Source organism: Opisthocomus hoazin, chromosome 8, assembly GCF_030867145.1.
Source record: "Opisthocomus hoazin isolate bOpiHoa1 chromosome 8, bOpiHoa1.hap1, whole genome shotgun sequence".
Classification (NCBI taxonomy): Eukaryota; Metazoa; Chordata; class Aves; order Opisthocomiformes; family Opisthocomidae; genus Opisthocomus; species Opisthocomus hoazin.
Window position 1 is genome coordinate 2,723,415 of NC_134421.1, and position 26,570 is coordinate 2,749,984.

At 46.6% G+C, this 26,570-nt stretch overlaps 3 protein-coding genes across 35 annotated transcripts in view; 1 reads left to right on the forward strand and 2 right to left on the reverse strand.

The window, feature by feature from the left end:
- ERC1 (ELKS/RAB6-interacting/CAST family member 1) overlaps window positions 1-3,874 on the reverse strand; it is a 305,098-nt gene extending 301,224 nt beyond the window's left edge. For 13 of the 15 annotated variants that reach the window (XM_075428699.1, XM_075428697.1, XM_075428696.1 and 10 more), the window contains exon 1: window positions 3,786-3,874. The gene's annotated coding sequence lies outside the window, so the exon portion shown is untranslated. Of the gene's footprint in view, window positions 1-3,245; window positions 3,305-3,610; window positions 3,685-3,785 lie in introns of those variants that run through there. The other 2 variants (XM_075428691.1, XM_075428692.1) reach the window with 2 other exon arrangements.
- Window positions 3,875-4,113: 239 nt separating this feature from the next.
- RAD52 (RAD52 DNA repair protein) lies at window positions 4,114-21,745 on the forward strand. 8 transcript variants are annotated; one of them, XM_075428837.1, is made up of 15 exons: window positions 4,114-4,186; window positions 4,532-4,738; window positions 4,828-4,925; window positions 10,182-10,298; window positions 11,220-11,308; window positions 12,772-12,873; window positions 13,471-13,564; window positions 15,229-15,296; window positions 15,552-15,670; window positions 15,760-15,835; window positions 18,766-18,965; window positions 19,168-19,310; window positions 19,960-20,040; window positions 20,562-20,804; window positions 21,073-21,745. In XM_075428837.1, the coding sequence occupies exons 5-15, from the start codon at window positions 11,222-11,224 to the stop codon at window positions 21,129-21,131; spliced, it is 1,272 nt and encodes a 423-aa protein (XP_075284952.1). In that variant the 5' UTR covers window positions 4,114-4,186; window positions 4,532-4,738; window positions 4,828-4,925; window positions 10,182-10,298; window positions 11,220-11,221; the 3' UTR covers window positions 21,132-21,745. The 8 variants fall into 8 exon arrangements, with proteins under 8 accessions (XP_075284952.1, XP_075284955.1, XP_075284951.1 ...); XM_075428842.1 differs by lacking the exon at window positions 4,114-4,186 and having other exon boundaries at window positions 4,374-4,738; window positions 19,174-19,310; XM_075428841.1 differs by lacking the exon at window positions 4,114-4,186 and having other exon boundaries at window positions 4,374-4,738; window positions 18,769-18,965.
- Window positions 21,746-23,513: 1,768 nt separating this feature from the next.
- Window positions 23,514-26,570, reverse strand: part of WNK1 (WNK lysine deficient protein kinase 1) — a 114,912-nt gene continuing 111,855 nt past the window's right edge. For all 12 annotated transcript variants that reach the window (XM_075428678.1, XM_075428682.1, XM_075428686.1 and 9 more), the window contains one exon: window positions 23,514-26,454. In XM_075428678.1, coding sequence (XP_075284793.1) covers window positions 26,140-26,454 — 315 coding nt within the window. In that variant the 3' untranslated portion in view covers window positions 23,514-26,139. The remainder of the gene's footprint in view (window positions 26,455-26,570) is intronic.

Sequence of the window (26,570 nt, forward strand, 5' to 3'; positions counted from 1 at the left end):
CTCATCTCACTTGTCAGACTAAAATGGTTCTACTCACAGCATACTAAGAGTTAACCAGGTCACCAAATTTGGGTGCAGAAGCAACTTCTTTCCCTTTGGCAGGTTGCTGTGTACCAATAGAAATTTGTCTGCCTGCCTTCAGAGACTGCAGCACGCATTTCTCAGCGCCGTCTGGACATCACACTTAAACGCTTCCCTGGTATGGCAGAAGTCTTGGACACTGTTCCAGTGCCTGTCCTCTCTGACGGCTTCAAGACTGGCAGCCTTGAATTAGTTACAGGATCATTAGCACACGGTGCAGGTATATTGCGGCCCTTCCTCAGCTCCTGGTTCTTGCCTGGGTTCACCAGGGATTGGACCCAATGACACACATGGTCCCCTCCCCTCCTGTGTCCTTGACATTGACATGTACAGGCAGGCTAGGAAGGTGCATCAGGATTTTTGTGCTATGAATCGGAGCTGATTATAAGTCTAAATTTAAAGCAGATAGGAGACACACAGCAAAAATTATCACGTGTCTTTTTTAAAAAGTCCAAAACACAGAAAGTAACCGGAGTCAGAACAAGCACATCAACTTCCTAGTGATGAACTGATTAAAATAACTCCCATTCTTCCAATTAGCTAGGAGTCTGAAGGCCTGTGGACACTTTTTCTGCCATTGTACAGCTGAAGAGTTTATAGCCTGATTTTCTAGAGTACACAGTCAGTAAGCACTGTGTGTTTGTATGCACGGTTGTTTCTCTCTTCCTCCCAGGTGGCACGCAACCAACAACCAACTTGCCAACAGTGGAAACAAAATGCTAAAAGTGCTAACAGATATTTCAAAAGCGCAGAAGTACCTAGAAGCAGCAGTGAATCCGCGTAGACAGCTAGCCTAGAGTCACCACGGGTAACATCACCGCGAAAAGCGAAGCGTGCTCCATCCACAGAATTTCCATCGTCATCTCAGCCTGACCACAAAGTTGCGTTAACGATACCAACACAACCCACACACTAGAAAACATCACCTTTCCTAAATCAGCATTGCATTTTCTAGGATCTCCTGCTCTACCACTGTCATATGGCACACCAGTGCACGCCACAGAGTTAAACTCTTGGTCTAAACAGGCAATAATCGATAGGGTCCTCATCACCCAGAGTGCTCTCCCAGCAGGGCAGCCAGCAAGGTTCAAGAACGCCTATTACTGTTACTTAATTCTAGCAATCAGTCTGATTATTTTAAAAGCTGTATGTATCCATCTCTGAGCATACCACGCTCGGATAAAACAAGCCAGACCTTCTAAACGTCCTACAATTTTCAAGTGGCTTAGCCACGTAAGCGTTGTAACAAACCTCTCATGAAAGAGGCTTTTAGGGGAAAAGGCTTGAAAACAGGGAGGAGTGAGAGGAGGAGGGATAACAATGGGAAAGTATCCTGCTCCACAAAACAAGGAACAGAAGCAAGGAACTTGTGCACGGGTTACAATAGCACAGCGAAGTATTTTTATTCATACAGCAACACAGATAACTGCTACAAGGAACTGACAAAGTGGCAAATTCGGCAAAAAAAACTAGGTTTCTTTCACGATGAAGATTTGCAAGTCAATAAAAAGGTAGAGGCCATGTAAATACCAAACTTGCTTTTTTTGCCAGTTAGGCCATTAGCCAGATGTTAGAGATGAAAAGTTATGCAAATCTCGTGAAACCTTGTGGCAGGATCAAAGAAACAATGCTACGACTTCTGAAAAACATTATGCTTTAACACAGCCCAGATAACAGAAACCCAGACTGAAGAAGACCTGCTAACATCCTTACAGTGATCTGATTACAGCTAAGTCCGTTTCCCAGAAGACGTAGAGAAAGTGCAAATTCTATCAAATATTATGATAAACTAATGTTTTACCCAGCAGATCCCAACCTTTCTCCAGCTGCAGCCCCTCTTGCAGCTCGGTGGATTCAAACAACCCCAGATTTCTGGAAGACATAGTAAAGCCACGTAGTTGACTACATGAACTGCTGTTCTGTGATAAAGTTCTGCACCGCTCTTCCAGAACCAAACGACATTCAGTAAAGCTGCCCGAGTTCTTTACTAACTAGTGGTTCAGTCCAAATACGTCATTACAGAAAAAAAATAAAATTACTGTACTATCATCTCTGCTTACACTAGCATGGGTAAGGCAGTGATTTTTCTCTTTTAAACTTACTCAATATGGCTGTAAGAGTGCTGACTCATCAGTGACCCCGAACTGGGGCACGCATCTGAGCTGCTGCAGTTTTCAACACAAAATACCAAAATACACCTCACAGGAACACGTCAGGCTGTAGACCGCAGCAGCTCAGGAACAGCCGTATGCTCAGCCACCTACTGCTACAGACGCAATAACCTCCAGGAGAAAAGGAGGGCAGGCAGCCGGCGGAGGTCACTGCTGTAGACACCCTCGCTGAAGGGCCACTGTTTAAGAACCACAACCCTGCAGACAAACCAGACAACTCTTTTTGGTTACAACCTGTTGGATTTGAGGTGGCACGTTATCCAGCTACAGTCACCCCACGCGCATCATCCCCTTCTCTGGAGATATTCAAGCCCCGCCGGGACAAGGTCCTGTGCAGCCTGCTCTGGGTGACCCTGCTTCGGCAGGGGGGTTGGACTGGGTGACCCCCAGAGGTCCCTTCCAACCCCGACCATGCTGTGATTCTGTGATTATCAACGTGCCCCCAAAACGAGCCCGGACGAAGCGTTAAACACACACCGTTCTTCAGTCCCATCCTATTTCTATCCATCTGCTTTCATTCTCTTGGTTTCCGCACTGCTTTCTGCTGCCACCACCTCCCTAGGTGTTTCTTTCTATGTCCTAACCTCTCTCCTTTCCACTGGGCTTTCACTGCGAACCGTTTCACGCCCTGCAGGCACGAACCACCATGCGAAATTCCAGCGTGCAGGCAACGTTCCCCCCCTAAAATAAATGACCGCTAGCGCTTCAGAACCGGGATTCGGAGCTCACGGCGTGACAAGCGAGACCGATGCGGAACGACGGGCGATTCCCGAGACACGCTTCGGGACGGCAGAGGCTTCAGAAACAAAGCACCGCGCCAGCCGACGCTTACTTTGTGGTGGATGGAATAAAAATCAATGAAACGTGACCGCTCAGCGTTCGCGGGGGGGGAATAAAATAAAATAAAATAAAATAAAATAAAATAAAATAAAATAAAATAAAATATCCACCCACACCGCAAGGTCTGGGCAGCGAGGCACCGGTCACCGTTACCTCAGAGCATTCCCTCAGCCGGGGCGGCTCGGACAACAACCGCGGGCGCTTCCCCAGGCCGGGCTAAGCGAGCAGCGCCGGAGAACCGCAACCCGGAACGCGCAGGGGAAGAGCCGGCGGGACCCGCGGTCCGAGGCCCCGCCGGACCCCGCCCGCCGGCCAGGGCGGTGCGGCCGTCCCCGCCGCCGTCCCCGCGGGCCCACCGGGGCCGGGCCGCCGCCGCCGCCCAGCCCCCGGGCGCTGACAGCGTGCGCGGGGCCCGGCAGCGGCGAGGCCCCGCACCCCCAGCCCCGGGCCGCGCCCGGGCGCCCCCTCCCTCCGGCCACGCCGCCCTCACGGGGAGCCGCCGCCAGACCCGGACCCACCTGAGCCGCAGCTCCCCGGCCACAGGCCCCGCCGCCGCCCTCCGCCCCGCCGCAGCCCCCGCCCTCCGCTACCGGCTCCCGCAGGCCCCGCCCCGGGCTCCCCCCAGCGGCCGGTGGGAAGCGCTAACCCCCGCCCACACCCCCCCGACCCCGCGCGCCGCGCGGGGCCCCTCACCTGCCCGTCAGCCCGCGGGGTGGGGGCTCTCCGCGCCAGCTCCGCCGCTCCCTCCCGCGCCCCCGGCGCGAGCAGCGCAGGCCCCGCCCCGGCCGCCGCAAAAGCCCGACGCCCCGCAGCCCCGCCCTTCGACGGCCGCGCGGCGCCCCGCCCACGGCGCGCGCTCACGAGCCGGGTTTCCCTCTCCCTCCCCCCCCCCCCGGGGGCGGGCTGCCCCGGGCACCGCCCCGCCTCCTGCCCCGCCTCCTCCCCCGGGCCTGGGCGGGGCCTCCGGCAGCCCCGGCGCCGCGTCAGCGCGGCCGTGGGAAGTTTGACTCCTCTCCCTTGCCGTAGCGAGGCGGCCCTCCCCGGGCGGGAAGTGCGAGCTGCCGCGGGAGGAGGGAGGCGGCCCCTCGGCCCAGGTACCGCGGCCAGCGGGAGCCGCTCCCCGCTTCCCCCCTCTCCTGGCGGCGGCGGGGCCGCAGCCGGGCGCTCCCTCGGGACCCCCCGGGCGTGCGGGGGGCGGGTGCTTCCTCAGGGCCCCACACGGCGGGGAGGCCGTTGGCGGCGGCGGGGCAACGCCTGGTGGGGGGGGGACCGCCTCCCGCCCGGTGGCCCCTCGGGCCTGCTGCCGGCCCGGCCCGCGGCTCTCCTCGGGTGGAAACCCGCCCCCGGGGCCTGGCGGCTCCCTCAGAGCTCGGCCCCGCCGCCGCCAGGGCACACGGGTGGGCAGGCTGCGGTTCCCCCGGTGAACGCTGCTTCCTCAGGGGACTGCCAGCCTGCTGTGACCGAGCCCTGCCGTCAGCCGGGCAGGCGGAGCGAGGGCCCTGCTCGGGAATCGGGCTTAGCTCTGCTCCTTGGGATTTCACGGTGCGAGCAGCCAAAACCGGCACTGACCTCCGGAGCCGTTCTTCCCCGGGGACGCCGAAGTGAGAGGTCACGGTAAATTGGAGAGATCTGTAAGGAACGACACGGTTAGTTATTGACATACAACTTCTCACTAGTTAAATTAATATCTTGTTGCAATAAATACAGTAATTCAGACCTCTCATAATCACAACAGCTGACATACATCGAGGTCCCGGTAACCTGAACCCCCTGCTGGACTGTAGAAGCACCGAATCAGTTTTAAATTAATTACTGAAGAGTAATATAGTGCAGGTAAGTGCGTGCTGTAACGTACAAGCCCTGCTGTCAAACCTAAAGTATCCCAAAGAAGGGATACTTCACATTGCTGTTTAAGACAGAAGGATCAAAGTAGATACAGGCTTGCCCATGCCTGAGGTATTCTGTCAGTTTCAAATGTGCATAATTTTCCATTTAAAAATAAAGAGTGTCAGCCTGGAGCAAAGCAGAGAGCTTGAGAGTTTTAGATTTTTAGTGGTAACTTAACTACTGTGTCAGCTTAATATGGCCTTGCTGCCAGAATTGTCACCTGTGCCTGTAACCACAAGGTTTTTTATGATCTGCAGTTCGACAGATCTCCCGCAGCTCTTACAGAGTTCAGATGGTTTAGATTCCAGCCTGGATTAGTTTCTTGTCCAGCAGTTGCATTTGTCAAAACTACAGGCTTTCTACCATTACAACTGGACGGATTACTTTTCCCTTTAAGTCCCAAACCTTTACTCTCAAGTTAAAAAGCCTGCTCTCTTTTCCTCGCAATGACTAAAGTGGCTTATGCATAAATGATGTGCTTATAAATCAGCCTGACAGGCTTTTAGAAAAGAGTACCCACATAAATAATTTACGATATTTGAGCAATACTTCTGCCAGCTCTGGTCTCTAGAACAAGCTCTTTTATTTACTCCCTCTTTGTAAATGTGAAACTAGTTGTGGAGAAGGGATTGTCCACTTTTTGGTTTTGTAACTGTGAGGTGTTACTGTTTCACACCTGGAAAAGAGCTCCTGTGCCAAACAAATTGTTTCTCTTTTGCTTCAGTTCTGTCCCTTAGTGCAGTAAAACAGAGCACCTCTTACTACAAACCTAGCTCATTGTTTGTTGTCATGGGGATTTTTTTTTATAGCACCATTGAAAGATTATTTGTGAAGGAGCACCGGTTAATCCCTTTAATGAAACATTTTCAGTACAGACTTGTGGGTTAATGCAAAGAAATAATGTGAGAAATTAAGTAGGATTTATAGTATTAGAAAGCAAATGTATTTCAAATTTAGAATGTTTGGAATGATCTGTTTCATAAGGTTCTGTTGATGCGTTTTTAACTAATGAAACTTTGTGGACCCTTTGTAAGGCAAAAGTGACAATGGGTGGTGAATTTTAATACAGTAAACAAAATAGAGAACTAATTTACACATAACACTGCTATTAAAGAACACGTTTGGAGGAATAGCCAGCAAAATTTGAAAAATTTGCAGTCTGAAACAGAGCAGCACGTGTAAACTAACCCATTTGGACTGGAATTAGATTTGTGATTGCTGGGGAAGTAGGACCCTAAAACAACTTTCAATAGATATAGTTCGCTGAATTGATGACAAGTGTATAAAGGCTGTTATGACAGAAAACTCAGCGTAATTAATAAGGAGATGAGTTTCTCATTCATCCCGTGTTCCAAAAGTGCAGAAGCTGACCAGATAAACAGGCTTTACTTCAGATGTTGGATGCATTCGAACATTCTACATAGAAACAGTCCCCCACTAGTGCGCTTTGTTACTCTGCTGAGCTTGTGTAAAGCTAAGAGCGAGCTTTACACTGCGTTCATTAAAATGGTGATCGGTAAAAAGAGTAACCAGAACGTTTTGTGCAGGGAAGGTATCATCCTAGACATACCTAGAGTAAACATAGTACTGCCTGATAAATCTAAGGGTTACATTTTGCGTTTGGAGCCGCACACGTAAATTCCACTGAGAAGGGGGACTGTGTGAAGGTATGTCAGATACGCTGTAACTGAGGAGGAATCGTTGGTGGTGTTCATATGCCTTGAAAGCGAATATTTTTAAACTACTGCAGATAGCTCGAGCTTTCTGTGTTATACACCTTTTTATGCTCTTTGTGGGGTGGTTTTACTCCAGAATGTGGCCTCAGTCAGTACCAATAAGATGCATTGATATGGTATCACGGTAAGCATCAGAGGCCGCCTTTAGTCTGCAATAGAGATCCAGTCTCATGACCTCCCCCGTGCCTTTCATTGTTTAACCTATAAAACACTGATTATCTTTTTCTTCTGTTGAAGTTAACAGAACATTACCTCACTTTTCTCAAGTCATCGAGGTTGTTTGCCTAGAGATCTTATCAGAAGTCAAAACTGAAGAGTTATGTTGTACACAGTTTTTCCCCAGTAATTTCGTCATCTGTTTTCCACACTTTTTAAGCTGTGCCACAGCACAGGCCTGTCTTGATTAGGAACATCTGCCCCGTTGCTCTTGAAATATGTACACCTCAGCTCAGTGTTAGGTAAAGAGGCATTTGCGTAACAGGTTAATCAACTTATAGTTTGGAGTTCCCAGAGGAGAGAATGCTCCACAAAAATATTAAACTTTTAAAGTTTTCTGTATGTTTTCTTAGAGCAATATGAACCTGAGGTTAAATATGTGGTGTTACCTTTAGTGCTTGCTAAATCACTCGTTTCTACATGCATAGCTGTTTGCTCTCGGTTGGCTCAGTGGAATTACATTTATTGAAAGAATGTTAAAAGATTTTGACTCAGCAAACCAAAGCTTCACTGTGAGGGAAACTCACCATCTAGGGAAGCATGAGGTTGAATGAAAAGCCCTTTAAAAGTTCAGAGTCTATGTTAAAGTCATATCTTAGATTGTATGATGCTGCAATTAATTTCTTGAAACAGCCAAGTTCTAGCTGAGCGTTTCGCATGTTGTGGCACTCACAATTCATGGTATGCTAACCATTTCAGAGTGATGCAAAGCTGCTGCTTCTACCTTACATGTGATGGGAACTGGGAGCTGGCACTCCTAGCACAGCATTAAGGCACAGTGCATGGTTCAGAAACCCAGTTTTCAAGACAGAGGGGAACTGATAGGAAAAGAGGTGATTGAGGGCCAAAATCTCTTTTTGGGGTAATGAGCAGTAGGGTAGAAAGGTGTGTGAGTGTGTGTTAATTTAGAAAATTAGAAGTTATGTGCATACTATCATGGAAGATGAAGGTCTTGCTGTCGTAACCTGCATAGTAGTTGTACTTGAACAGATTAAATTCAGGATTATCTGTTCTAGAAGATTGGTTTATTTCCTACATTAGCATTTGTGTACACACCCAGATTTTTCTCAGCAGCTGCTTGGTTCACTGTCGCCATACAAATAGGTATCTACCTCTAGAGTGCTGTTGAAAATTAGTATTTCATATCCACTTTCCCAAAACAGCTATTTTTCTGACTGCGTACCTAATACGTTCAGATTTCAGGCTTTTGTGTTATTGACTTTTTTTTTTAAAAAAAAAAAAGATCAAAATATGGTAGTAGTAAAAGCTGTTAAGATTCTTTGCCTGTTCTGGTCTATCAAGGTAGTGTTTTGGAGCACAGCACAAGACCTGTAGTCTTGTGTGTGCTTTTTCTCAGTGGTAAGGAAACTTTGTGAAAACGTCACCAGCTAAACTGAAGATAATTCCCTGTAAATAATAAATAATGGTCACAATCACAAGGGTAATAAATTATAATTCCTAGGTGTCTTTAAACTGATGGTAAACTGCTTTTATCATCCTGTGTACGGAGCAAGTATATTTGAACTTGAATTTTTAGTATTTCAAGATGGTCTGAAAATACAGCTTTTGAACACCGGTGTATGAGTCAGGCAGTATCCTAGCACTGTCCTGGCCCTGGAGGGTGTTTGAGGCTCTTTTGTAGTCTAGTCAAGAGCTTGTTATCTACTTCAGTATTAATGTTTCATGCGAGTTAAAACATTGCGGGGAGAGGGAGCGTGAGGAAATAATATGCTACTGAGGAATGGAAGCGCCTTGCCTGCCCAAGCTCCTGGCTCCGGTGCTGAGGGAGATTTATAACTCAATCTGCAGAATTAACTTTTCTCTCTTCCGAACTCCTACTCTAATAATTTTGAAATTGAATTTCTGTCACTTTGAAATGCTCAGACAATTGCTTGGAGACGTAGGGCTTGGCTGGGCTGCGCCGCACTGGCTGAAAGAGCCACCGCGTTGCTCTGCTAGAACGTTTGGTTTAAACAGGGCTCACGGCTGAAGCGAACTGTTCCTACAGGCAAAGCCTGAAACTGAGCTGGCATCATCTGTCTCCCTCACACAAGCTGCAGAGTAATCACAGAATCACAGAATCACAGAATAGTAGGGGTTGGAAGGGACCTCTGTGGGTCACCCAGTCCAACCCCCCTGCCGAAGCAGGGTCACCCAGAGCAGGCTGCACAGGACCTTGTCCAGGCGGGTCTGGAATATCTCCAGAGAAGGAGTAATGCGTAGTTCAAATACAAACCACTGACATGTTTTTAAACGGTTTATTGCAAAGAAGTATATCGCTGGTATTCTCTAGCAGCATCTGGTCTGATGGATTAAAACCGTATGACGTGAAGGTGTTTTCAGCAGAATTCTGTACTTCCCCGTTCTCATTCAGACTCAATTTCCCTGTCTTATTCAGAGCTTCATTAAAGGTGTGTCTCTTCAGAGAAGTTAGGCCGATAATGGTGCGCGCCGTGTGAAAACTGAAAAGACTTACTACTGGTTTCAGTTAAAGCAATTTTGCTTCAAAATGCCACCCACCTACTGTGCATAAAGGTTTGTGGCAAACTGGTAATAGGGTTATGTAGGCAAATGCACACATTTTGTGCATTGGTTTTTTCCCCAAGGGCTTTTATAACAATTAAGATCTGATTGAGGTTACTCTTGCAGTTATAAAAAAATAGTAGCAGTGTTCAAACTATGATTCCCTCTGCCACTCACCACACATACTATTTTCTTCTCTCTAATTGTCTCCCTCACTGTTTGCTTAGCAGGGGAAATATCCTGCTTAACTCCTGAGTGTTTTTCCTGGTAATATTAATTTCTATTTGTTCTCTTCCAAAACTAGATGTATGTACCACAAATTGCAGCTAACTTTTGATTGGAACACATTCAAATGCATAAACACTGTACATTTATGCAACTTTTGGACCAAAGGTGAATAATTATAGCCAAAAAAATGAAGGAGAATTTTAGCTCCACCTGGCATAATTACCAGTGCTCATACTTGCCAAGGAAACAACCAGTATCCTCCTCCTGAAGACTGTTTGCCAAGTTCTCAGTAAACTTTGGCTTCCTTGTTTAGACACTAGAAAAACAACTTGTTTTAAAAGTGCCGAACCTGGAGTACATTAGCAAAACATAATACTAGCCAGGTTCCGACTGACTGACATATAATGCTATCTACTCAGGATTTTAGACTTTCTCAAACTGTTTTGACATCTCCAGCTGTCTCTTATGCGTATTGATTTGTCTTATATTTGTATTGCAGGCAAAAGCCTTAGTGATAGACTACGAGTTGTACTTGGCCTTTGTGCAAATACAGCAAAAGGTTGTCTCTCTAGGCTCGTATAGAAGCGCTGCTGCAGCTCCGTTGCACCCCGGCTGGGTAAGCTCTCAGCAAGACCACTGCTCCAGCACCAGGGTGGAGTGGTAAGGCAGTGCCGGGTGGTTGGATCCTGGCTTGGAAGAGGGTGCCATCTGCTGAATTATCGATACAACTTCTTAAAAGTCTTGCAGCTTCTGTAGGATTTTCAGCTCTGTGTAGTTGGTGTGATACCGTCGTAACACAAGACAGCATGAGTAGCACCACAGCAATTTAAAATAAAGACTGACAAGTCAGGGTATAGACACGTAAAATTTTAGGAAGTTGCCTCTGCCTTTTATCAGAGCCTAAGTATTAATGGGTATTGAAAGTAATCTAGGAAGACAGTGCTGAAAAATCTGAAAGAGGGAATTATTTTGGTTTTCCTTACCTAGAATGGTACAATAAATTCACATTTACTTAAAACGGAAAAAAAAGAGATATCATTTGTTACCAATTTAGTATTTAGAATAAGGACTCAAGACATTATTAATTTTTTGTTCTGGTCTCTGAACTGATGCCGGATCCAGATGCTGTTGAATTATTAATTATCTTTTTTTACTAGCAAGGATAATTTATTTTTTCTTTAAATAAAATATTTGTTTCACTGATTTAATTTAATTTAGGCTGAGCTTTGCTGGTTTTATGGAAGACCAGAACAGTACGTCTGCTTCTAGATCAAAACTAGCCATTTCTGCCTAAGTAATATAATGTATTTAAGAAGAAAAGCTTTGACTTCTGAAACAACATCAGAAAACAAATTTCCAACCGGGGCTGCAGCAGTTTCATGGAATGATAGGTATAACAGTACTGCAACGTCCACCGCATCTGTGAGAGAATATTGTTATATTCACAGGGCAGTGGACTTCAACAGCTTTTTGACATGTCTTCATACAAACTGTTAGTTCTGTTATCTTCAGTGTTTGTATTTTCTCTTATTTTTAGGGATGCCTGAAAGTCAAAGGAAAGACAGTGAAAGCCTCATCAGCAGCAATAGTTCCAGCACTAGCAGTTCAGTTGGTTGCTTCGGACAGGTCAGTTCCTTTTGCCTGCAAGGGAAGCAGAAGAGTTTTGCTTGCGCTTCTGGAAATCTGCTCTGCGTATTTACTCATTTTAAAGTTGGACACAATAAGGCCGGAGTCATATCCATTACCCTAGCTATGCTATACCTAATTGTACATTAAATTTTCCTCCATGATAGCCTGGGCATGACTCGAGTTATCATAAGTTGCTCTGGATTCTTCACAAAAGGTTTTTAATTTTATTCCTTAAGAATGGGGCTCATTTTACTTTCTCTTATTCCCAGATGGCCTGGATCATGCTTACACACATTCTCAGTACTGGTTCAGGAAAGTCAATTACTTTCCCTCAGCTGTTAAAGAATAAATTAAAAAAAAAAATTAAAAATAAATTGGGAAGAGGCAAACCGTATCTGGACTGAACAGACCTGTTGGTGGTGAATTCTCTGCTCCATGACAGGCATTTATACACAGTTGCTGAATATGGCATAGGCACGTACGCTTTCCGTTTTCCTTATGTCTTTTGGTTACAGGCTTGCATTCTAGTGCCAGAAAAAGACAAAGTTATTCCTTTCAGTTAAAACAGAACCAAATACAAATTAGAGAGGTTTGGCAGGCGTTGGAACTTGTATGGCACACACTCTATCGAATTCTGCGTCCTGCCGAGTGATAGAGCAGCCAATGCATGCGTACATAATACTACGATTTAGGTGGTGAAATCTCCATTCTGTCCCACATCAGAGCACAGTAACACAAGCTTTTTAGTGCTTGACTCATTAAATATGTATTTAGGCTTCTCTAACCTTTAATTGCAAATTGTATTTTTACCAAGACAAGGAGCAAAAGTTACACCATTTTAGGCCTACGGTGATGCTGGTGTTCTCTAATGATACCACTGATGTTGGAGTTCTCTAAAGGACCTTCCCTGCGTGAGGGGAAATTGCTGAACTGTCCTCAAGAAATTCCAATTTTGATTGCTCGCCTGAGCTGCTATCCTCCCTGTCCTGATGGTGTGTGGCAGTAGAGAAAGGTTAAACTTTGGTTTTGTTGGAGTTTTTAAATACGCTTTTCTTGTTGGTCACAGAGATATTATGTGTTATTTTTGAGAAGTAAAATATAAGCTTAGATGTGTGTTCCTGGCAACCTTGACTAGGACTATGACTGGATCAAGATTTTGCTAGAATACTAACAGGCCTGACTCATCTCACTTTTTCTAATGCTGGTGGTGGTTACGAGAAATGAAAAAGACTTGCTACAGCTCAATAATCAATGCTTGTATACACATACTTGAAGAGTAAGAGAAAAAACAATGAAATGCACAAGCGTAATGCACACACACACCCTGAAGTCTTTCCTTGTCTTTCACATCCTGATTCTAAAAATGTATCTTTAAATGGGATAAAGAAGTGATATTAGAAGAGGAGGGGAAGCTAAAACAGGGAGAGTGAGAAGATTTGTCTTACCTTGTTTTTGTCAAGTATCAATACACAGCAAGTGAATATCAAGCTATCCAGCATGCTCTTCGTCAGAGACTGGGTCCAGAGTATATCAGCAGTCGGCAAGCTGGAGGAGGACAAAAGGTATGAACAAACATGCACAGATGTTTCAACTCGCATCTTTTTTCCAGGAAAACTAGGGTAAAAATGTTACAATAATCTTATATTTTTGAAGTTAGTTTCCCACTAGCAGTTTAATACGCAGATATGAAAGCAAAGTCAGCATAGCATAAATTCTGGCTTTTACTGAGCCACAGGTTCCTTTCATAATTAAAAAAAAAACACTTAACTTTTCAATGCTTCATCCTTTGCAAGGGACTATTTACCTACTTGTGAAACAGTGAGATATTTTTCTTATTTTTTCCCAGAAATTGAATATATATAACATGGAATTATACAACATTGGCTCCATTTTACCCTCTTTAGTGCCTGCTAGCTCTGCCTTCCCTTGATTAAGCCATGTTTGTTGTCATATTAACCACTCATCACAGCTGGGAATAAGGTGAACCTAAAGCTGTGCCATCATCCTTTTATTCACATTGTCTGACCTTATACTTAACTGGGTGTCCTCACTGTAAGATGACATGTGTAATCCCTCTTTAAAATAAAGCATGTATGTATGTGTGCACATGTGTATGTGCTTTTATATATATATTTATGTATGTATGCTTTTCTTTTCAGGTCTGTTACATTGAGGGTCACAAGGTCATCAGTCTGGCCAACGAGATGTTTGGCTTCAATGGCTGGGCTCATTCAGTCACTCAGCAGAACATTGGTAAGTATCTCTTGAGGAGAAAGAAGTCTGCTTGTTTCACTGTGAGGCCCTGAAGGAAAACTCTCGGATGGGGACCAGGGTACCTGTCCTAGAACTTCATCACTTCAAAGAACCTGGGGAAAGGCATCTGGAATTTCCAGGTGTCTTAGCAGTTGGTAAGAATGAGAGAAATGGAATAATAATGGAGTTTGTTTTCTTTTAATGTCTTGCACTGAATATGTCATAGTCATTATTCTAAGTGTATTCTTGAGTTATTCTAATGAAGTTTTCTGATCTCCATGGGAACACTCAGTCAAGAGTAATTACAATTAAACGATTTCACAGCCAGCAGCCCTGAGCCAACTTTCAGACTCACCTGTAATTTGTATGTTCTAAGAAGTTAAGATCTCAGTTAATTTTCCTGTAATCTTTAGGGACCCATCTTTTTCTGCAAATTCCTCTTCTAGCCAATACCTGGTTCTGAGACTTTTACAGTAGAAAACTTTGGAAAAATTTGTCTTCTAGAAAACAGTATTCAGGTGATCTTAAAGCTTAAGCTTCTTCGTCTCAATAGCTGAAATAGTACTTACCAAAGGAGTGTTGTCCTTGCTTGCAGATCTGCTATGCTTAGAGTGAAATAGCTCAAAGCAGCTGTGTAAATATACCTCTTTCCTTCCCCCCCACCTTCAGAAATCTTTTCTTAATTCAGGCTGGTAGGTTCTAGAGATGAAACAAGTAACATCATGGGTTTCTACCTATTCTGTACCACCTTTTTTTTTTCCCATTTTCCATCAAGAAAGGACTGACATCCTTCAAACTTCTATCTTTTTCAGATAATGCCATAACAAGTCATTCCTTAGCAATTCAGAGACAGAGGATTATGTTATGTTTTGTTTTAAATTCCTGGGTAGAAAAAGGGCTTGCATCTCCGGCAGGTTTACAAAACAATTGAACAAATAGACCAGATGGGTACTGAAGAACTTTTGGACCCCAGAGTACAGTTGCTTACATTTCAAGATGTTTCGTTGAGACACATCATGTTTCTATCAGGCTTGCAAGACTGCTAACTAGAGTGCCCTATGTATATTATATAGCGTTGCTTTCGATGTAAAATTAGGTAGATTAGAGATTCTGGCTTGAAAGTTGTATTGCAGCCTGTTAAGCTCTTCAGGCACTCTGTCGTGGGTAAAAAATTGTGCAAAATTTTACAAACTGGAGACTTGACGTATATAGTAGGAAATAAATTACTTTTATAGACAACAGAGTTTCTTTACCATTGCTGTTTTTATGAATTGATACTTTAAATCTTTCCTTCCAGCTGGAAAATATATTATGCTTTGAATATTTAGGATATGTAGCTGAATGAGAAGTAATATTTACAACTCTTCCTTCTTTTGTATGTTTAAGTTTATACAGGTAGCAGCAGGGTGTGAGTGTTTGGCAGGTAACCAGAAAGAATCACATAACATGCCCAGAGCATATATGCAAGTCAACATTCTCTCATAACTAGCTACAGTTAATCTTTTGTAAGTCATGCTCCATTTAATAGAAGGTGATACAGTATCTTGGGCACATTCTGCAAGGGTGTTTGGGATCTATGAATGTCCTCAAAGGACGAAATAAGATCTACATTTGGAGCAGCGAGTCTTTTGTATTATTTAGGATGTTACTTTTCTCTCCCTCAGACTTTGTGGACCTCAACAACGGCAGGTTCTATGTGGGGGTCTGTGCATTTGTGAAAGTTCAGCTTAAGGTGAGTGGATTTTCTTGCTTGCTCTGTCTATAATTGAGCAAGTGCCTGAAGCTGTGCAGTTCATGCATAGGTCAGACTGTGGTTCTTGAGCGCTGTATTACACCGGAGAACCTGGTGGTGTCCAGAGCATTGACCTTGATGTAGAACAACCAGCGAAGAGCACGTAATCAGGCTTAGGAAAGCACAGCATTTAACAAGAAGTGCTGTATGTGCAGAAATTTCCTTATGCTTACTATTTTTTTAATTTTACTGCAGGATGGGTCATACCATGAAGATGTGGGGTATGGAGTCAGTGAAGGCCTGAAGTCTAAGGCCTTGTCCCTAGAAAAGGCAAGAAAGGAGGCAGTAACGGATGGGCTGAAGAGGGCACTCAAGTAAGTGAAGATCAGTACTTGTACATTTTCAGAAGTTAAGTGAGCATTGAGTGTTATTTTCAGTCACAGTGAGCTCTCTCATTTCTCAGGTGCTTTGGGAATGCTCTTGGGAACTGCATCCTAGACAAAGACTACCTACGAGCCGTGAATAAGCTTCCACGTCAGGTGCGGTACATGGGTCGTTAGAGCAGGGACTGCAAGATGTCCGGTGCTCCTGGTCCTTCATATTTAAAAGATTATAAATAATTATATCAATGCATCTCATCACTGATTGTTTCCAGCTAAGAGACCAATAGCCTTTGCCTCCTAGTTTGGGTGAACTTTTTGTTGCAGGGTTCTTCCCCGACATTTTACCACAACTACTCTAAATTTTGACTATTTGCAGTAGGCAAGGTGACTATGGTGAAGAAACAGTATCCTACTCAAGATCTCATGTAACATTTATGGCCACATGGTCTAAGTCTCTCTGTTCAATGCCAGTAACGCCGACATTTGTCCATAGCAGGTGAAGTGTTACCACAGGGAACACTGAGCTGTTTAAACGAGCTTGTTCTAGATGCCATTTTCTCCAACGTGCTGCAGTTCTTAAGCCTGTTTAAGCTTTGTCAGTTGCAGCAACTCAGTTCATGGCTCTCATCTATCCACTTCTGCTTTAAATGTGTATCAGCAGTGATACTACTGTTGAGTCACATATTTACCACATTGAAGAAATGGAAGTCCTTGGGAAAGCAGAGTCTGTCCAGCTTCCGTGCGTATTTCTTTACTGTGTGCTTTTGCCTTGTATAAGGCAAAAACCAGAACACATCTCTCAGTTTGTTCGCGTTGTCAGTGGTAGCACAATCCAGTTTACTGTTATGAATTTTAACAATCAAACTTACTTGTCATATTCCTCTCATTACTGGACTTTTTCAGGGAAAAAAAAAAAAGGATGGTAAATAACTACGCACCGTGACGCAATTTTCAATTGCTGCAATAGGTGATGAAACCCGAGGCTGCAGGCAGGGCAGGCAGTACATCTGTAATCTGTGTAACCTACCCTGAAGCAGGTACAGCTCGCTCCTCTGTGCATTCCTGCAAAATCAGGACCATTTCATTTAGTCCTGAAGTCTCTCAAGCTGACAGCCTGTGTGTCAGCCAGTGAGCAGCAGGAAGAAGGAGTGTTCTTTAGACTTTAGGGAGCGCTGGCAGAAAATAGGAAGTTTTTCTATGAGAAAGGCTTACTCCTTCAAATAAAGTTTTTAACAAGCATAGCTCAGGATATCCTAGAAAGAATACCAGGTGGGTCACATACCAAAGCTGCTTGTTGTAGTTGGAACTTTCACTTAATTTTAAGAAAAATCCATGCAGTAACAATGTCAATGTATGCACTGGTAGTTACTAACTGGTATTCAAACCCTGCTAGGCCTAACGCACATCACAGCTAGACAGAAAATACACTCAGCGTGGTCCTTGTAACAAAATTACAGTGTGCCTGTATTTCACCCCTCGTTGTTCTTGTTAGAATAGTTAACAGGTAGTTATCCTGTACCAGAGTTTTTGTGCTGAGGTGTCGAGCAAAGGTGATTTCTAAAGGTGGTTTCAGCTTTCAGTAAACCAAATTGGATCCTTCCCAGAACACCACTGCAAAATACTGGATGTGTCTATGATAGAAAGGCAGAACCAAACTGTTTAGACTGGGCCCGCAGCAACTGTTAGCTGTTCCCAGTCACTGCAAAGTTTTACCAGAGGACAGCAAAACAGGTAACACTATTTTGTTTTGCTACATGAAGAATGTCCAAATGGCCCTGCAGATGTCCTCTGCTTGACTTTAAAGTGTGGCACTACCTGAATTTTGCGACTGAATTGCGAGAGCAGGATAGATGGGACTTGGCTGCTGGAGGATGAGGAATACCATTAGGCAGATCTGCACCCCAAGTGGTTTTAAATACCTGACACGATACTACCGGCACTTGAACGTATGAAGAATTAGCACATATAACTGATGTGTACTTGAACACTTATTTTCCATGTCAGAACTATGGTTCTTGTCCTTCCCAAACAACAAGAAGCCATGTTACATCTTGCTTTGGTTTTCAGACTCCTTACCTCCTTAGGTTTCAGTCTGCAAGCAAAGAGGTGCAGTGGCCTTACACTCACAGAAGGTCGAACAGCGAACCTTCTGAGGTAGCCAACCCCATGGAGAAACACCTCTTGTGGAGGTCTTTGGTCCAGAGAAAGACAAGAAATTGTGACGTACCTCTTCATCCACGACAACCATACTGTAATCCTGTTCTTCAGAGCCGTATGCTGTGGGGTTACACAGCAGTCTTCATAGCATTAAAGTTGTCCTGGCTGTTACTGAAGCCGGCTGGGGGCAGCAGGCCTCCAGGCAGTAACCTGCCTTGCTCCTTGAGGAAGAAGGACGCCTTTTACAGTGGCTGATCCGTGGAGTTTCAGAGTAAAGTTGCCTTCAGCGTGCCGGGACTCACCAACCTGCTAGCCAGCCCAGAGCTGTAAGGCTGTTCTGTCTGTCTAGCTGACTTAGCCTGTAGGAGCAGAGCCAAAGTGACACCTCGCCAGGTAAAGATGGCACAGATCTCCACTTTGCCAGGGTACCGCTCTTTGTGAGCGGCATTGCCACAAATTGTAAAATCACAGAGCCAAACCACCCCATCTTTGATAAAAAGAGAATGGTGTGCCTTCCTCAGTGACCTCAGGATTGCAGAGGTGAGTAAAGCTCTGCCGTGCCCTTTAATACAAGTGTGAAAACAGAGCTGGCAAAACGAACCGGCTCAGCAGCAGCCCTGGGAGGCTGTGAGGAGCTGGAGAATCCTGCACCCATCACTGTGCTCGCCTGCAGAGCGCACAGCGTGGGGACACACGGGCTGTGGGCCCTCAAGCACTGAACCATTGAACTGACATTTCCAGAGTTGCAGGAATTCAGTGATTAACGGACTGATTTGTTGTACTGAAAATGCATTTCAGTTTCTTAACTTACTCTTCCACTTAGAGCAAACAGACGAGAGTTTTCAGCAGTGCTGCGTAGAAGCAGCCTGTGCATATTTCATGAAGTCGATGAAGGAAATTTCTGAATACGTTTTCTTTTCTACCTTTAGCAGATACCCCCCGAGTTAGATTTGGCCAACGCTAAAAGACAGGACTGTGAGCCTGAAATAGAGAAAGCAAGATACAATAGCTGTTTGGAAAGGCAGAACGCGGCGGGCGGACAACGTTGTGAGGTGGCATCTACTCCTAAGCCTGGTCTGACAGAGGCTGTGGTAGAGCTGGGAGAGCAGAAACAGCCCGATAGGTCCAGGTGAGACTGCTGCTATAAATTTATTGTATAAGCTGTATGAGAAATTACCATACCTTTTAAAACACACGGGCAGCCCGATTTGGAAGATGCTGTAAAATGCCACTTGAGTGGCTTTTCCTTGGTGTTATTTCTTTACGTGTTTTTTTCTTTATAGAATGTAATTGATGAAATTCTGTTTAACTTTGTGCTTACCTGGGGGGAGGGACAGGCACACAGACTCCTCAGCTATGGAGTGTGACGCCACTTACCAGCGGAAACTGCGACAAAAGCAGCTCCAGCAACAGTTCCGGGAACAGATGGAGAAAAAGCATCAGGTTCCAGCAATCACTCCTAGCAGCAGACAGGGTGAGACTTGGCATTGAAAACTGATGGTTTTAGTGATTGCAGCTGGCAGGCGCCTGTTACCCTCGGTACAGCAGCCTGAGCAGTTTCATTTGCCTTTGCATGGTACTACAACACAGCTTTGAGGCCAAAGGAAGGAGGATTATCATACTTTTCCCCCTCCATGTTCTTAAGGTGGCCGGAGTGTCAGCTCTCAAGCTGCATCACTAAAGCTTTCCAGCCACCCTGAAGCTTCACGCAGCACAGCAGCTGTTGGCCACGCCGTTAACACGCTGCACCCAGCTGGGGCTGCAGCACCTCACCGAGGTGGCTGGTTGCAGGCAAACAGATACTGCATTAGCTGCCAAGACATTGCTCTCTAGTCATGGGGACATCTGGACAGCTGTGTGGTAACCAGGAACTTGGGGATGGGATAAACAGGCTAAAAACCAGTTTAAAGTGGTGCAGTTGCTGCTATCAGCCATTGTCAGGTACAGAATCTTACCATTCCACCTACTGCTACCAAAACATACCCAGCCCTGGGGAAAAAAAAAAGGAGGGTGCTTGGTGGCAGCTGCTGCCTATCATTTCAGACTCATGCTCTGTTAAGGAGGAGCAAAAGGGTTCTTCTGTATTGCTAATATTAATCTCTTTTTCTGTTGCCTCCACCCAGCAACACCCCACCCTCCGGTGAAGCACAGCGCTCCGGCAGCGGCACAGCAGGAACTTGCAATAGAAGAGGAGTTCTTTGCAGGTCAGCCAAAACGTGATGAGCAATGGAGCATTAAATCGTTAGCATTTAAATCAGCTCTTCAGAGTACAGTGTAAAGGTAAAAGTTCTGACGAGGCTGGAATAACGGAAGTGGGAGGATGAGCCTGATCTTAACAATACAAGCCTTGCTTGAGCGGCAAGGAGATGACCTCCATCGCTACGGGTGACATCACACCATGCTTTTCAGTAGAGAGCTGTTATACCTATTTGGTAAGCCCTTTTCCTCAGGTGACACTGCACAGAAACAGAACATTTGTGGGGGTCAGGGGGTGTCAGCGTAATGGTGGCTCTTTGGGTCACGCCTGCCCCACGGTGCCTGGACACTGCCTAACTCCAGAGCACGAGCGGCAGTGCCGTTTCCCTGCTGAGCGCTGACGTAAAAGATGCTTTACAGTTTCACTTCCGTAGTGGCCACCACATGTGGGAAAAGAGCGGGCTGGTCCTGGAGCTGCCGTCATTCCTGTAGTACAATACTGTATTGATCAGCTTTTCATTCATTCTAGATGATCCTGAACTCTGGGACATTTCCCTGGAGACCACTGATGTTAAGATAATGGGTCACAAAATGGCAGACCCATCAGCTGGCCACCGGACACCTGAAACACCCCGTGGATGGCACCAAATGACTACTCGTAACAGGACACCTCACAGGATGAACCACCACAAAGCTTCTGCTAGACTTGCACAGCTGCAGCCATCTGCTCCCATCGTCAGCAACAGCAGCTGTGCCAACCACCCCGCCCCAGGTACGTGCTACCGCAAACCCACTGCCTTCTGTCTGAATGGTGGCTCTCAGCCCTGAAAGCAGCACTGGTCGATCAGTAACTTGGAGTGGGAGAAACCTTCCCCTTTTCTTGGACCTGGCTGCCGATGCCATGAGAGTGGGCTAGGAGAACTATGGTTTTTTCCATCCAATGGTCTTATCAAGGAAGAGCTAGAAAAAGAATTGAGGAGCACTTTTAGAAGCAGGAAAACAAAAGCTTTAAGAAGCTTCCATTTCTCCCTGTTTGGCAGAGTGCAGCCCCCACAGGAGAAGTCAAAGCCTGAAGAAGAGGCGGCTAGAACCGACGTAAGACACCGGTGGTACCGTTACCTCCATCCTGGGATGGCAGCAGAAGACAGCAGCTGGCTGTTCAAATTATGTGAGCAAGTCTAATGCATTAATGGATTTTCCTGTGTATTATGGTGCAGCAACACAGAGGAGTTTAACAGCCAGCAAGAACTTGGTGTACTTTTAGGTTATTACGTGTTTCAGATGCCTGTTTCTATAAACAAGCAATCATTCATGCTGCAGCACTAAACTTGTGGCTGTACTACAAGCTGACCTTACACGTTCTTTGCCTGAAATAGTAACAGAATTATTTTTTAAAATGAGCTACAACTCATAGCTTCTTTCTCCTTCAGTGCTGCATTTCAGCACGGAGAGAAGAGATTTCCAGTGAAACGGGCAGAGGGTGGGTTACGGTCGGATGACAAAGCCCGCGAGCCCTGGTCTCCCGCCGGGTGAGGCCGAGGGTGTGGAGCTGCGGCAGCGCCTGCCTCCGACGCGCAGCCCAGCCGCTCGCCCTGCGGCTGCCGGTGGGTCAGAGCCCGCTGGGACCGCTGCCGGGGAGCCGCACGCGGCGGCTCGGGCAGCGTCCGCTTGGGCCCTTTGCGAAACGAACGGGAGCCGCACTGCTGGTTTTAAATAAGCTTTGAACTCTTCTCAATAGAAAAATAAACATTGAATTTGAAAAACAAACCAGGCTTGTAGCTGTTCATGCCTCTGTACCCTTCAAACCATTTTACGACTCGTTTCCTGTTCAAGAAGCTAGGAGGAGTGAACGCATTCGGACTGGCTGCAGGTAGGAGGCTCAAGAGACAACCGCGTCGGCGCAGCCTTACCTGTGCTTTAAGAGGGGCAACAGAAAACCTCGAGTGGGCCTTCAGCTTCAGAGCAAAGCAACAGCTGGGTCTTCAAAGGAAGGATTTCAAGCAGTACTTCAGACTGGACACGGCCGTGTTCTTCAGCAGTGCAGCGCTGGAGACAAGGAGGGTGACACCACAGGGGAGGAGGTTAGCGCTGGACCAGAAAATTTACAGACGCCCTTTGATGAGTGCAACCCTGGAATCGGCGTCAGCCTTGAAACAGGACCTTGTTCCTGCGCTTCGCCGTCACCGCTCTATCTGGTCAAGTCTCTCACAGCACTCTAATTACAGATACATTCAAATTATTCAGCATTTATTCCTGTTCCTCCTTATTTTGACCAGTTAATCAGTCCTTTTTCCTTGAAGCTCCTCTGCTATCCACTTACCTCCTCAACAGGACAGAGAACAAGGATTGACTTCAGTATGGAATGACAGGACAAATTATAATTAACTGTAACAGATTCTATCTAGGAAATAGTTTCACATTTCACTGTGCTTATTTCTCTCCAATTCCGTGCTGCGTTCAGAACAGCTCAGGGAAGAAATACGTACCACGCGTCTGAGCCAGGCACTCGCTGCTGAAATCAGCTGCCTGTCGGGAAGGGAGCGTGCAGACACTCAGAATGACCCTATTCAATGCCACCCAAAAACTTTGCAATGAAGAACTGGAAGTCTCAGGTAAACGCAGCCGCACCAGCTTTCCTGACTCTACAGAAACAGCGCGCACAGCCGCGCCTCCTCCGAGAGAAATCACCGCCATAAGCCTCTCGGGATCGGTCCTTTTTCAAAGGGCAGTAAAACTTTTACTTGGGAGTTTGGTTTTTTTTCCCCCTTGAGCAGCATGACTCATTCCAGAAGCTGTTCTTAAAATGGAAAGAAAAGCAGCAGCGATTAATTGTTTAGAAATACCGAATTATTCCTGCAAGTCTACAGCTGTTTGAGAACAACCCTGTGAAGTAGTTGCACTCTTTACCGGTACTGTCGCAAATCTGGGGACTGAATTCCTAGCATACGTCTACACCAAAGAGTTTCTTCTCCCCAGCACGGCCGGTCCACACCCCTGCTCCCTCCCGCCCCAGAGAGGAGGGCAACAGGCCCAAAAGAGGAGGACGAGGAGGAGGAGGAAGGCTCCCCCAGCCCCTGCCGCACACCCTGCTCCAGCTTTGCTGCCTGGGAAGCTCCATGGCTGCTTCCAACAGCGAAAGCGCCTTTCTCTGCTCCCGGGTAACTTCTCCACAGCCTCAGCCAAAAGCCAGGGCGCTGCTTATCCGCCGTCTCCCACCCCTTCCCCTCCCTTCCGCCCGGCCCCTCCTCTCACGCAGAAGATCCGTGTTATGAATTATTCTTTACAGTGCCTTGTTTTCAGAGCAGCCTGTTAAAAGGCCAAAGGCTCACGATCGATCACTGCTTTTGAGAAGTTAAGGGTCTCGTTAAAACGGGTTTCTTGTCCTTCCCTGTGACAGACTGGGAAACTGGGTAACAGCTAAATCGCTCCGGGAAGAGGACGGAGAGGCTGGAACCTGCTGTTCAACAAGAAAACCCACAGCTCAACAAAAGCAGGTTTGGTTTATTTGAATGACTTCATTAAATATTCTACAAAGGTAACAAATTGCAGCACGAAGCGCAGTCGTACAAGCAGCGCAGTGCCTGGGTTTAGTGCAAAACATACAACTAACTACAGCTGGGGAAGCCCAAAGTTTCAATTTTATTTTTTTTTATTTTTATTTTTTACAGTGTACATTGTTAAATAATGTAAAGAAAACGCTTGTAATTCAGAAACAGATTTTATGTGGAAAAAGATACTCAAAGTGTAATATTAAACAAAATAATTTAACAGTTCAGTAGCATTAGTTTATTCCTCTAGACTTCAGTTATTCATCCACAGGAGGGGGCGGGGGGGGAATCAATGGTAAATAAAACCAGTTCTTGCATAACATCAAGTGAAAAAACGACCTCAAACTTATTAGATCAAAATTAAATACCCACATGCTGCATCCGACTGACCGCTTCCCCTGTCGTGAACGTTCCCCTTGCTTCGTTACTGCCCCGGCTTTGTCACCGCTCCCGTTCCCCCCGGGCGCGTTCCGGGCGCTTCTCTGCATCCGCTCGGCCGGAGGAGCGGCGGGGGCTCCCCGTTTCACCTCGGCCGCCGGCACCCCTGCCTCCCCCTGCCGCCACCACCAGCCTCCTGTCCCAGTCTGCGGCTCCAGTCTGTGCACAAACGCCCAAACCGCAGGAGCGCGGAGCCCGGCCGCCTCGCCGCTGGCCTTCGCTGGCTGCCTAAACCGCTGCGACCGGTGACAGGAAAGGGACGGATCCTTTGTAAAAATGGCAGAGTGAGAACATCCACAGACACAAGAACTCCCTACAAAGGCTCCCCAGTCCTAGAAAAAAAATTCAGGCAAGCAACCTCTCCGTGACGCACCAGCTTCCAGGACAGCGGGGAGCTGCTCCCGAGGACCAGGAAAGCAGCACTCGCACCCTTCACAGCTTTTTGCAGCACTACGTAAATACTGGCTGGTATTATTTTTTTTTTTTACTTTGAAGAGGAAACCAGTATTTTTTAAATATGAAAAGGGAGAATGACCAAAACAGAAGGTACAGTACAGTTGCTGAGAGGTGACAGACAGTTACAGTCCTGGTACCAGCTTGGAATTTGTCAGAGTGAACAGAATCGTAAATCCTCCGGGTAAGACAGAGGAGGCTTCTCGATGCCGGCTGCTTCAAGTACGTCCATTGCCGGCAATGGACGTCGCGCCAGGACAGTCTATTCCTGGCTTAATTGGGTTTTACTGAAAAAAAGGTAAGAAAAGCGATCCCAGCAGACAAGCCCACGCCAACGAGCAACAGCACCTCTCCCTCAAGTCACATCCTGACCAAACACCTCCGCCGCTTCGCAGGTGGAGTCCAACTGCATCGTAAGTTGGGCCTTTCCCAAAGACACACCTTCTCCCCAGCCTCTCTCCCTTTCCGATCCACAACTCCGGCCTCCGCAGACAGCACTGGTCAGTCCCGTCTTCCCCCACAACCCTCCACCCCAACCCACCCGGCCCCTCTCACACCAGCAACTTCACGCCCGCCTGGCCAAGCTCCCCCGACACCGACCGCCGCTCCAGCCCGCTGCCTCCATGACTTCCCCCTCCGCACGCCGACCCTGCGCAGTGATGGTATCACCGAACAAACTCCAGAGTCCCAGTCACCGGGGACCACCAGTAACCCGTCCTGCTCCGAACCTGCCCTCTGCCCGCCTGGGGGTCTGCTGGGAAGACGACGCTGACTGCAGAAGCAATGGAAGTCCAAGGCACTAAAATATCCAGCAAGCATACTGGGAGAACAGACAAGTATTCAAGTACATTAATTTATACAATTTTACATTCACATTTATTTATCTAATACAATGAAAATACAAAGGAAAAAGTTAAAGTGTCTCCAATAAGTATAAGGATATAGCTAGCTTTTTTTCCCATTTTTTTCTTTTTAACTTTTTTAACCCTCTATATTCCACTCATTTTTAAACTACTGTTGTCCAACAACATTTATATATCACAGTGTTTCCACATCAAAACTGATGGTAAGTACATGTCCGCAGGGAACTTTTAAAATTTTTTAAACAATTTAAATTGCTCTAATGCTGCAGTCAAAGCTGTTAATATCTTACTTAAAGCAGTAATGACCTATCAAGCACGGGCTGCACTGCAAGTCCTTTTGTGTGCCCCATCGTTTCGGAGCCAGATACGATGGACTAGGGAGAGGGAGAGGAGGGGGATTCGGACAGCTTTTCTCCTCCTCTTGGGTCTTCGGGGAGAGATGAGAAGCGTGCTAAAGCCTCATGCTAGGATTCGGCTCCCCCACCTCCGCACGCGTGGGTTCAGCCTCAAACCAGAGAGAAAATTTTACAGCAAGACTGCGTTAACTGACCCCGTGACTTCTCTTCGCAGCTCTCGTTCCACACAAGAGCAGAACCCCTCGGTCAAAAGCGCCGTCCCATCGTCAGGATGCTGACCATCCTCCTCCCCCTCGAAAGCGCCTGGGACAGCAACGGTTGGAAAAGAGAAATTCATTCCCTGTCTGGCACGCTACCAGTTCATTGCAGCGCTAGCAGTTGACACAGGGCCCCATCCCCCTCCCCACGGCCTGTCCCCGAGGTCTAGCCAGCACGGTCTCCGAGCGCGGCTAAGTGGTCCGCAGGTTGGAGCCTGGAGGGTTGCTGATCGATTTTTGCAAACTGCTGATGTTGAAGCTTTGCAGAGACGCCGCGCCTACGGGCTGGAACTGGCCGAGCGGTGGCTGTGCTGGACCACCCGTCCCGCTCCACGGAGCGGCGAAAGACGCTGCTGGGTAACCGTACTGCTGCGGAGGGCACATCGCCTTGGTGAAGGGGCCTAAAGAGGTAGCTGATGCTGCAGAGATGGGCGTAGCACCCAGGGAAGATGTCATGGCGATACAGAGCTGACCCGGTGCCGAGAATTTTCTTGCCATTCCAGGGCCCTGAAAGAAAACCCAGCCCCCAAGAACAGTTACTGAAGAGCGCTTAAAAACCGCAGGTTGACCCCTTGGTCCACACGCCCTTGCCAGCGGACGTTTACAAGCCCACGCCATGGCCC

What these genes read in the sequence shown, in the direction of transcription:
- RAD52 (XM_075428837.1), top strand. Translation starts at nt 11,222, where the DNA reads ATGCCTGAAAGTCAAAGGAAAGACAGTGAAAGCCTCATCAGCAGCAAT. An exon ending in AGAAGAGGAGTTCTTTGCAG is followed by an intron (nt 20,041 to 20,561) that starts GTCAGCCAAAAC and finishes CATTCATTCTAG; the next exon opens with ATGATCCTGAACTCTGGGAC. An exon ending in TGCCAACCACCCCGCCCCAG is followed by an intron (nt 20,805 to 21,072) that starts GTACGTGCTACC and finishes CCTGTTTGGCAG; the next exon opens with AGTGCAGCCCCCACAGGAGA.